The sequence below is a fragment of the Melanerpes formicivorus genome, unplaced genomic scaffold (genome assembly GCF_026170545.1).
Source record: "Melanerpes formicivorus ecotype bairdi unplaced genomic scaffold, bMelFor1.0.p_v2 SCAF_10, whole genome shotgun sequence".
NCBI lineage: Eukaryota > Metazoa > Chordata > Aves > Piciformes > Picidae > Melanerpes > Melanerpes formicivorus.
Genome location: NW_027142362.1, coordinates 21,064,968 through 21,076,090, shown reverse-complemented (window position 1 = coordinate 21,076,090; position 11,123 = coordinate 21,064,968). Strand labels below are relative to the sequence as shown.

General features: G+C 63.5%; 1 protein-coding gene across 2 annotated transcripts in view; it reads right to left on the bottom strand.

The window, feature by feature from the left end:
* Window positions 1-5,592: 5,592 nt before the first annotated feature.
* The window catches only part of TRIP4 (thyroid hormone receptor interactor 4), a 33,963-nt gene continuing 28,432 nt past the window's right edge, over window positions 5,593-11,123 (bottom strand). For both annotated transcript variants that reach the window (XM_068144186.1, XM_068144187.1), the window contains 2 exons: window positions 10,840-10,942; window positions 5,593-5,833 (listed from right to left, as the gene is read on the bottom strand). In XM_068144186.1, the coding sequence (XP_068000287.1) occupies window positions 5,766-5,833; window positions 10,840-10,942 (171 nt within the window). In that variant the 3' untranslated portion in view covers window positions 5,593-5,765. The remainder of the gene's footprint in view (window positions 5,834-10,839; window positions 10,943-11,123) is intronic.

The window sequence follows — 11,123 nt, the reverse complement described above, 5'->3', positions numbered from 1 at the left end:
CGCCTGGCGGGGCGGGGCGGGGCGGGGCGACGTGGGGCAGGCGCTCGGCTCTGCTCGGCTCCGCTCGGCTGCGCTCGGCACCCCTCGGCTCGGCCCGGCGCGGCTCGGCTCCGCTCGGCTGCGCTCGGCACCCTTCGGCTCGTCCCGGCGCGGCTCGGCTCCGCTCGGCGCTGCTCGGCCTCGGCAGGCCGGAGCCGGAACCCAAGGAGCGGGAGGGAGCGGGACGGAGCGGGGCGGGGCGGGCGCGCCGCAAAACGCGGAGGGCGGAACCGCGGGCGGGGGGCGCGGAGCGCGGCGCGGCGCGGCGCGCACAAAGGGGGCGCCGGGGCTCGACGGCCGCCGCCGGAAAACGCGGAGAGCGGATCGGCATCGGGAGCCCGCGGCCGAGCGACCAGCCGGAGCCGCCGCCGTGCCGCCTCGCGAAGGGCAGGGTCAGCTTCCTGGGGGCGCCGTGTGAGCCCCCCAGCCCCCGCCCGGCACAGCGGCTGCGGCCGCCGCTTGAACTCCCGGAGCCGGCACGGACCCCCCTGGGCTGGCACTGGGGTGGCACGGCTCGGAAAGCACTGCTGGCAGAGGGCAGGGGGGTCCTGCCGTCCCCTCCACGCTCCGTGGCATCGCGCCCCACGCCGTCATTCAGCCTCCCCAGAGGGGTTTCCAGCGCTGGCCCATGGGGCGTCTCTGTCCCTGTCTCTGCCCAGCACTCCTGTCTGCGGGAGGCGACAAGTCCTCCCCGTAAACCAATACGCATCCCATTTCTGGGGGGCGGTGTCGCAGCCCTGCCTCGGGACACCCCAAAACCAGCCCCGAGCGAGGCAAAGCTGCCAGTGGAAGATGGGGGAGCATGAGCCAAGCAGACACCCCTGCAGCACCGAGTTCAGAACCCAGCACGGTCCTGCAGCAAATGTGATGGTGCAGGGACCCCCTTCCCCATCCACCCACCCAGCCCGAAGAGGAGCCAGCGTCCCTGGGCTCCTCCTCCTCCAGCATGGTTTCAGGAAGACGCTGAAGGGGACACCCATTTGTTCCAATGCTGCTGAAGCCTCAGCCCCGCTGGACTCAGGCTGAGAGAGTTGGGGTTGTGCAGGCTGGAGAGGAGAAGGCTCCCAGGAGAGCTTCTGGTGACCTTCCAGGAGCTGCAGGGGGCTGCAAGAAAGCTGGGGAGGGACTCTGAAGGATGTCAGGGGGGGATAGGGGTCTGGGAGACCTCTGAGGGGGGCAGGAATCAGGCCTGGGACAGGGAGCCAACAATGGGTACTGGCAGCCCAGAAGGCCAAGGGCAGCTGCCCTTGGCCTTCTGGTCTGCCAGTGCCCATTGCCAGAGGTGGAGGGAGAGGATCCAGAGGTGGAAGAGGTGGAAGCCTCCTGCCTGGAGGTGTTTGCAGCCAGGCTGGATGTGGCTGTGAGCAACCTGCTGTGGTGTGAGGTGTCCCTGCCCATGGCAGGGGGGGTTGGAGCTGGCCGAGCCTTGAGTTTCAACCCTACCAATTCTATGATTGTATGATTTTACCCATGATGGCAGAGAATGTGAGATCCTTGGGGATGAGACATCTTCAGCTGGGAGCACTGTGAAGGACAAGGAGTTGAGAAAGCAGCTGCCACTCTCACCAGGGTGCATGCAGGAGACAGATCTGGTTTAATGAGAAGCCAAATCATGGGCTGGGATTAATGCCCTGCTTAGGCAGGGGGTGGGTGTCCTGTCCCCCCCAGAGAGGGGTCTGCTGACAGAGAGGACATGAGCTCCATGGTCCCCTTGTCCCATGGATATGGTGTCAGATCCTGGACAGGCTGCAGAGATGGCCCAGGGGAACCTCGTGAGGTTCAATAAGAGCAAGTGCAGGTCCTGCACCTGGGCTGAACAATCCTCATTGTCAGTACAGACTGGGGGAGGAGGTGACAGAAAGCAGCCCTGTGGAAGAGGACATGGGGGGGGTGGGGGGGAGAAGCTGGCCAGGAGCAGGTAGGGTGAGCCTGCAGCACAGGTTGTCAAGGGCAGCACTGACAGCAGAGCCACAGAGGAGATTCTGCCACTGGGCTCTGCTGAGACCTCACCTGCAGTGCTGGGTGCAGGCCTGGAGCCCTCAGCACAGGAAGGGCCTGGAGCCCTCAGCACAGGAAGGACCTGGAGCTGATGGAGAGGCTCCAGAGGAGGCCATGAAATGCTCAGGGGCTTGGAGCAGCTCTGCTCTGAGGCCAGGCTGAGGGAGCTGGGGGTGTGCAGCCTGGAGAAGAGAAGGCTCCAGGCAGACCTCAGAGCAACCTGCCAGTGCCTGAAGAGAGCTGCAGGAAGGCTGCAGAGAGACTGCTCCCAAAGGCCTGCAGGGACAGCACCAGGGGCAATGGCTTCAAACCAGAGCAGAGCAGATTGAGATTGGAGGTGAGGAACAAGTTGTGCCCCAGGAGGCTGCTGGAACACTGCAGCAGGTTGCCCAGGGAGGGGGTTGGGGTCCCAGCCCTGGAGATGTTCAAGGTGAGGCTGGATGAGGCCCTGGGTAACCTGATCTGGCTGGGGATGTCCCTCCTGACAGCAAGGGGTTGGGCTGGGTGAGTTTTGGAGGTCACTTCCAGCCTGGCCCCTTCTATCATTCTGTGATCCCACTCTGTCACAGCTTTGCCCAGCAGTGGGCAAGTTCCTGGACCAGGGAGCAGGAGCTGGGAAGCTTGGGGCTGCAGCAGGTGGAGCCCAGCTTGTGTGCTGAGCATATCTTCCCTGGGTGATTCTCCAGGCTGGATGCTCAGTGTCCCAAGCAACCCACTCACACCAGGCCATGGGGGTGAAGCACAGGGCAGCAGAGACCTCAGTGATGTGACAGATACTCTCCACCACATCACCAGAGGTTCCTTCAATGTCTGTCTTCTGCCTGCAAGAGCATCTCCCCCACCTTGGGAACACAAGTGCTGCCTTCAGTCCCTTCCACCCAGCTGGGGAGAGCATCCTCAAGGTCCTGCTTCTCCTACCCAGTCACCAAGGCCAACTCCACTCCTGCCTCCTTCTTCCCACAGCACCATAGAATCATGTTATCAATAAGGCTGGAAGAGACCTCAGAGATCATCAAGTCCAACCTGTCACCCAACAGGTGACAACTGAACCATGGCTCCAAGTGCCACATCTAATCCCCTCCTGAACACCTCCAGGGATGGGGACTCCACCACCTCCCTGGGCAGCACATCCCAATGGCTAACAACTCTCTCTGGGAAGAACTTTCTCCTCACCTCCAGCCTAAACAAGGTCTTTGACACCATCCCCCACAGCAAAATGCTGGCCAAGCTGTCAGCCCCTGGCTTGGACAGCAGCTCTCTGAGCTGGGTTAGGAACTGGCTGGAGGCTGAGCCCAGAGAGTGGTGGTGAATGGTGCCACAGCCAGCTGGCAGGCAGGCACCAGTGGTGTGCCCCAGGGATCAGTGCTGGGCCCTGTGCTCTTTAACATCTTCATTGATGATCTGGATGAGGGATTGAGCCAGTCATCAGCAAATGTGCAGCTGACACCAAGCTGGGAGCAGATGTTGGTCAGTTAGAGGGCTGAAGGGCTCTGCAGAGGGACCTTGCCAGGCTGGACAGATGGGCAGAGGCCAACAGGATGGCATTCAACAAGTCCAAGTGCCAGGGGCTGCACTTTGGCCATAGCAACCCCAGGCAGAGCTACAGGCTGGGGGCAGAGTGGCTGAGGGCTGCCAAACAGAGAGGGAGCTGGGGGTGCTGATTGACAGCTGCCTGAACATGAGCCAGCAGTGTGCCCAGGGGGCCAAGAAGGCCAAGGGCATCCTGGCCTGCATCAGGAAGAGTGTGGCCAGCAGGAGCAGGGAAGTCATTGTGCCCTGTGCTCAGCACTGGTTAGGCCACACCTTGAGTCCTGTGTCCAGCTCTGGGCCCCTCAGCTTAGGAAGGACATTGAGAGACTTGAAGGTGTCCAGAGAAGGGCAACAAGGCTGGGGAGAGGCCTTGAGCACAGCCCTGTGAGGAGAGGCTGAGGGAGCTGGGGTTGCTTAGCCTGGAGAAGAGGAGGCTCAGGGGAGACCTCATTGCCCTCTACAACTACCTGCAGGGAGGTTGTAGCCAGGAGGGGGTTGGTCTCTTCTCCCAGGCAAGCAGCAGCAGAACAAGAGGACACAGTTTCAAGCTGTGCCAGGGGAAGTTTAGGCTGGAGGTGAGGAGAAAGTTCTTCCCAGGGAGAGTTGTTAGCCATTGGGATGTGCTGCCCAGGGAGGTGGTGGAGTCCCCATCCCTGGAGGTGTTCAAGAGGGGATTGGATGTGGCACTTGGTGCCATGGTCTGGCCATGAGGTCTGTGGTGACAGGTTGGACTCCATGATCCTTGAGGTCTCTTCCAACCTTGGTGATACTGTGAGACTGTAAACCTCCCAGGACCCCAGGATGCTGCTGCAAGCCTCCCATCCCGCTCCAGCTTCGCTCTTGAGGGGCACCACAGACACTTCCCCTGGTGCTCAAAGCACAGCCAGAGGGACACGTGGAGGGAAGCCAGCAGGAATCCCAGCACAGCTGATTGGGACCATCCTGGTGGGCCAGGGAGGGGGGGCTGGATGCAGCAGAAGCCCAGCTACAGCCAACAGCAGCTCCTGCACTGTGGCCTCCATGCCAAGCCTGGGCGAGCTGGAGCTGAAACACCCAGGAGGGTTCTCCACATGAGGAGCGATGCCTGTGGGCACTGAATCCACAGCCACCAGCTCCAGCATCACAGAGATCCCTCAGGGAGCAACAGGAGCCAGAAAGTGACTCCCAGGGCAAACATCAGCACTGCTGAGATGATTGGCAGTGCCCAGCTGCAGGGTCTCAGGGGGTGCAAGCAGCTGGCATGAAGGCTTCATACCCTCCTCCCCCTCCCTGCTGCAAGAAGGAACTGAGGCCATGGCCTGGGACAAGCTGCAACCACAGCTAAGCCAGCAGCCCTGCTCTGCTCCCTGGGGAGGAGAAGGGATGCCAGCAGTGCTGGGGGGCCACTCTGACCCCTCCAGAGCAGGGTGGGCTGCAGGGAGCGGCCAGGAGAGCTCAGAGCCTGGCAAGGCAGAGCTGGAGCAGTGCAGCACGAGGGGCTCAGGGCCACGAGCAGAGCCCCAGGGAGAGGCTGAGTGTGAGGGGCTCCAGGAAAAGCAGAAGTTCACCTTCCTGGTGAAGCTGAGTGGGTTTGTAACCTCTGCACACAGCTGTTGGAGCAGGGGCAGCTTTGGCTGGTGGCTGCTGCTCTCAGAGGAGTCAGGATGTGAGGCTGAGCACTCCCTGGTGATGCCAAGAGCTGCCAGGGCACTCCCCTTCGAGCACAGAGTGCCTGAGCAGGAGCAAAGCCCACCCCTCAGCCTCCACCTCCCCCAGCACATGCTGGGCAGGGCTCAGGCTCTGCAGCTCTTGGGAGCCATTCTCATCCCCTCTGTCTCTTGCAAGGTCTGCCACCACCCAACCCAGAGGCCTGCGGGCACATTTTGGGCAGAGGGAGGCCGCTCATGCCAGGCTGGGGCTGGGCTGGCTGCCCCTGGCATGCTTCCCTTGCCTGGAGATGCCAGCACTCGGCTGAATCCCAGCCTGCCAAGCTCCCATCTCCCAGCCCATGGGGTGTGACTTCCCGGGAAGCTGCTGGGCCAGGACTCCATCCACGCAGTTCTCTTTTAATGCTGCTGCCATACACCAGGCTCGGCGGCGCCCGAACGCACCGCGGGATCCACCTGGCCCCCGCTCGCTGGAGCCCAGCACCATCCGGGCACCCTCCGGCGGCAGTCGGCTGCTCGGTGGGAACGAGGGCGCCGCTCCCCCGCCGCCGCTCACCCCCTGGCTTTCTGCTTCATTAACCCTTTCTTCGCTCCCTGGTGGATCTTGGCATCCAGCCGCCCTGCAGAGAAGGGGATTGGAACAAAAACAGACCACAGAGATGAGCCCCGGATGAGCCCTCCCCGCGCTGGGGTTTTCGCTGCCATCTGCAATGCAAATGAGCCGGCGGCGGCCAGCTCCCCTCGTTAGGGCGTCCCTGTCGCATCCCATTACGCTGCCGGAGGAGCCGGGCGCTGCCTGCTCTCGCCGGGGGCGAGCCGGGACGGCCGCGGAGGGGCAGATTCGGCCAGGAGGAGCCGAGTGGATTCCCATCACCCGCCGGGAAATCGGCCCTCGCTGCCCCGCAGGATGCGTGCGGACGGCTCTGCAGCAGGCGAGGGACCAGCAAGCGCCACCTCGGGGGTACGTTTCTCCATGGCGTGGTGGAAAGCCAGGCTCGGGGGACAATAAACCTTCCGTCTGGGGCTGGCGAAGCAGTGGGGCACAGGAGGTGATGGAGACCAACTGCTCTGTGCTGCCGAGAGCTTGGCCGGTGGCCTCCAGGGCAGAGAGCTGCAGTGATGCCTTTGCCGCTGGGCAGCACCTTGGGGAGCTCAGGCGCCCGGGGGCAGCTGCTTCGGTGGGACCCAGAGCAAACGCTGCCCCTCCTTGCCCACCACAGCCCTTGGTGGCTTCACTGCCAGGGAAGTGAAGCTTCCCACCAGGGAGAGGAGCAGGACACCAGAGTCCAGGAGCTAGGCAACTCGTGCAGGAGAAGCCAAAAGGCAGGCAGGGTGGGCAAGCAGGAGGGTGATGTGCTCTCCCTGTCCCGCTGTGTCTGCCCATCCTCCAAACGCCAGCCTCAGCCTGTCCCCATCTGGAGCTGGGAGCTGGGACAGGGCTCCACCGCCTCGCAGAAGCCAGCAGCAGGAGCTGCAGACCTCCTCTGAGCTGGGCAGGGCGCCCCCAGGTCCTTGGGAGCACTCCACAGGTCCCTGGGGAGGATCATGGGGGTCCACTGTGGTCACACCATCAGCAGGGACGGCAAAGAGAAGATGGACAGGCAGAGTCCTTCCCAGGATGGAGCTGGAGCTGCTGGCACATTACCTGGGCCCTCTGAGGGCCCCAAGGCTGGTGTCACCCCGAGTGGAGCACAGTCCAGCTGGTCCAGGGCTGCTACAGCACACAGCAGATCTCACCCCTGCTGGGGATGAAACCCACCCAAAACTGCCTCCCACTTTGGCCACTGCTCCAGAAATTGCCAGGGAATTGCCATGTGCCATGAGAAGCAGCTGCTTGGCCAGACAAAAGGGCTCCAAAGCAGCTGGAGACCATCACCTGCTCTTCAGCCTCCCTGCAACCAGTCCTTCAGCTGGAGCCTTGGGCCAGCCTTGCTCCTCTCTGAGCTTGAGCGGGAAATCCAAGGCACCAAAAGCCCCAAAGCTGGGCAGGAGCTTGAGAGTCACCACACCATGGAGCCACAAACCAGAACACATCTACAGCCAGCTCCAAACTGGGAGCAGGACCCAGGCATTGCAGGCAGAGCTCAGAGCAGCCTCCCAGGAGCTGAAGGGCTCCAGGAGAGCTGGGGAGGGACTCTGGAGAAGGGCTGGGAGGGACAGGCTGAGGGCCAATGGCTTTGAGCTGGGAGAGGGGAGACTGAGAGTGGAGAGGAGGAAGAAATTGTTGTCAGTGAGGGTGGGGAGAGACTGGCACAGGTTGCCCAGGGAGGCTGTGGCTGCCTCCTGCCTGGAGGTGCTGAGGGCCAGGCTGGATGAGGCCCTGAGCAGCCTGTGCTGGTGGGAGGTGTCCCTGCCCATGATCTTTAAGGTCCCTTCCAAGCCAACCCATTCTATGCAGCTATGAAGCTGTGCCCTCAGCCATGGTGCACACAGTGCCCATCCCTTCACACCAGCAGTGCCCCTGGCAGCACAGATCAAGCTGTGCCACTTGGTGGGCTGCTAGAAACAGCTCCTCTGCCATGGAGAAGTGCTGGGATGGCACTGCAGCGAGCCCCATGCTGTTACCTGGCAAGGAGCACTGCTCTGGCTTGGCTCCCCTACAAGACAGCCTGGCAGTTAGCCACGGCTGGAGCCAGGCTCCGAGCAGCCAGGGCAGGCAGGCAGCTCAGGTGGGGACGAGAGGTGGCACCGCCTTGCCCCTGCTCCGCTGCCAGCCGCGAGTGTGGCGCTGGGGCTGCCCTTGGCTGCCGTGCAAGCACCTAGCAAAGCAGCATCCCGCCCCCACCAGAGGTCAGAGGCTTCCCTGCTCCTTCCCCAGGCTGCCGCAGACGTCGCCCGGGCAGACGCTGTCCCCTGCGGGAGGGGAAGGCGCAGCTCCGCAGCCTCCCCCGCGGCTGCTCTCCTGACAGCTCCGGTCGGGGATGGAGGGCAGGAGAGGCAGGGCCGGCGGCGGGGGCGGGCAGCCGGCTGCCAGGCGGCTAGACTGGTCCTTCTCCGAGCAGGAAAGTGTCACAGCACAAAGGAGACGAGGTGACAGCTGGGGAGGGGACCGGCGGCATCTGCCCCCGCCGCGGCGGCTCTGCTCCCTGGGCAGGCGGCTCCGCTCCTCGCCGCGGCCGGACGCCGGCAGCTGCGGCACCAAGGGGGAAGAGACAGCCTGGGCCGCAGCAAGGAGTGAGTCCAGCAAGGAGCAAGGGGAAGAAAAGGCAAGGAGCAGCTGCTGTGGCGTGTGACAGCGGCGAGGTGAAGCTGTCCTGCATCCTCAGCCAGCAGCACAGCTCTGCTTGCTCAGCCGTGCCGGGGGAGGCTGCTGCCGGCACATCCCAGCACTGCGGCTCCCCGAGCAGCGTCGGCAGCTCCCCGAGCAGTGACTGCAGCCCCCTGAGCAGTGACTGCAGCCCCCCAGGCAGTGAATGCAGCCCCTGAGCAGTGACTGCAGCCCCTGAGCAGTGACTGCAGCCCCCTGAGCAGTGACTGCAGCCCCTGAGCAGTGGCTGCAGCCCCTGAGCAGTGACTGCAGCCCCCCGAGCAGTGACTGCAGCCCCCTGAGCAGTGGCTGCAACCCCCCCGAGCAGTGGCTGCAGCCCCTGAGCAGTGGCTGCAGCCCCCCGAGCAGTGACTGCAGCCCCCTGAGCAGTGACTGCAGCCCCCCGAGCAGTGACTGCAGCCCCCTGAGCAGTGGCTGCAGCCCCCCCGAGCAGTGGCTGCAGCCCCTGAGCAGTGACTGCAGCCCCCTGAGCAGCGGCTGCAACCCCCCCGAGCAGCGACTGCAGCCCCTGAGCAGCATCGGCAGCTCCTGGAGCAGTGATTGCAGCCCCCCGAGCAGCATCAGCGGCTCCTGGAGCAGTGACTGCAGCCCCCCGAGCAGTGACTGCAGCCCACCAAGCAGCGGCTGCAGCCTCCCGAGCAGTGATTGCAGCCCCCCGAGCAGCATCAGCGGCTCCTGGAGCAGTGACTGCAGCCCCCCGAGCAGCATCGGCGGCTCCCGGAGCACAGAGCAAACGCGACTGTTTTGACCTGCAGACGCCAGCAGGGCAGGACGGCTCTCATCTGCCAGGCAGAGAGCAGAGCCGTGGCTGAAGGGTGCTTCACTCCCGGAGAGGCGGTAAATAGCCCTCAAACGAGGAGCAATCACCGCAGGCTCTGCTGCCGGAGCCCTTATCAGGCAGCACCGCGGAGCCCTGCGCGGCCAGATAAGGCCTCCCGTGGCACCGCGCTGCCAAGGAGGAGGCAGAGCCGGGCGCCAGCCCCGCTCACCAGCCGAGGCTCCGTCTGCTGCCACTGCCGTGAGCCTCTCACGCTGGTTCCTCACACCCCCTGAAGGCCTTCCCCAGGCTGCGTGGTGCTGCGGGGGCTGCTAACGAGGAGCTGGCTGCAGGCTGCCCAGCTGCCCCGGCCCGGGCGGGAGGGGCTGGCGGCCCACAAAGGGCCTGGCACGGCTGGCAAGCAGGGCATGGGCAGATGCTGTGCCACCTCCCCAGCAGCTCTGCCGGGGCAGCATGAGGACAGCATCCAGCCGGCCCTGCAGCTCCGTGCTGCTTCCAGCCCTCACCCTCCCCAGGGGCAGGAGGGTGATGGCAGGCGAGGAGCTGTCATGGCTCACACAACTCCGGCATGGACGGGCTTGGGAGGGACCCCTAGAGCAGGGCACCCACAGCAGCCTGCCCAGGATCACAGTGCTCAGGGTGGGGTTGGAAGCTCTCCACAGGAGACTCCACAACTGCTCTGGGCAGCCTGCTCCAGGCCTCCAGCACCCTCACAACAGAGAAGTTTCTCCTCCTGTTCAGGTGGAACCTCCTGGGTTCCAGTTTGTGCCCCTTGCCCTGTCCCTGGGCACCACTGAGCAGAGCCTGGCCCCAGCCTCTTGCCCCCCCCAGCTCCTTTAGCTCTTGCTGAGCATTGCTCAGCTGCCCTCTGGGGCTGCTCTTCTGCAGGCTCTCAGCCCCAGGGCTCTCAGCTTTTGCTCCTCACAGAGCTGCTCCAGGCCCCTCAGCAGCTTCCCAGCCTACCCTGGACTCTCTCCAGCAGTTCCCTGGCCCTCTTGAGCTGGGGAGCCCAGACCTGGACACAATACTGCAGATGTGGCCTCTCTAGGGCAGAACCTCTTGACCTGCAGGTCACACTCTCCTTAAGGCAGCACTGCCCTTCATGGACACCAGAGCACACTGCTGCTTCATGGCTGTCCCCCAGCACTCCCAGGTCATTCTCTGCAGAGCTGCCCTCCAGCAGGTCACCCCTCACTTGTGCTGGGGCAGGAGGTTGTTCCTCCCCAGGGGCAGGACCCTACACTTGCCCCTGCTGAACTTCACGAGTTCAACATCTCTGCTGAGCCCTCCCCTGAGCCAGGCTGAGGGCAGCAGCAGCTCAGCTGCAGACAAGGAGCACTCCCTGGCTCTGGAGCATGTGCAGAGGCAGGAAGAGGCTCCCATTTGGAAGGAAGCAACATCTGGGACAGGGGAACTGAAGACAAAAAAAGTCCTACAGATGTACTTGAGCCATTAAACAAACACCTCCAGATCAAAGAGCCCAGGGCACAGGCTATGGACCCATATGGCAGAGGCAAGCAGAGGTGGTGCAGAGAGCATGCAAGAAGCAGGGGGCTGGCTGTGGAGCCTTTAGTACTTACAGATTTTGTGCTTGCCTTTGATGGGAAACTTCACAACCATCTCCTGGGGGTTGGTGCAGATAAAGACAAAGGGAGAGGCAGACTCCTGGCTCAGCTCCGGGTACTGCCAAAGAGACACAGGCAGGCAGTCAGCACTGGGGGCAGCAGGGAAGGCCTCTGCAGGTGGCTTACAGCCAGGGGGCCCAGCCTAGCTTCACAGTCTCACAGTATCACTAAGGTTGGAAGAGACCTCAAAGATCATCAAATCCAACCTGTCACCACAGACCCCATGACTAAACCATGGC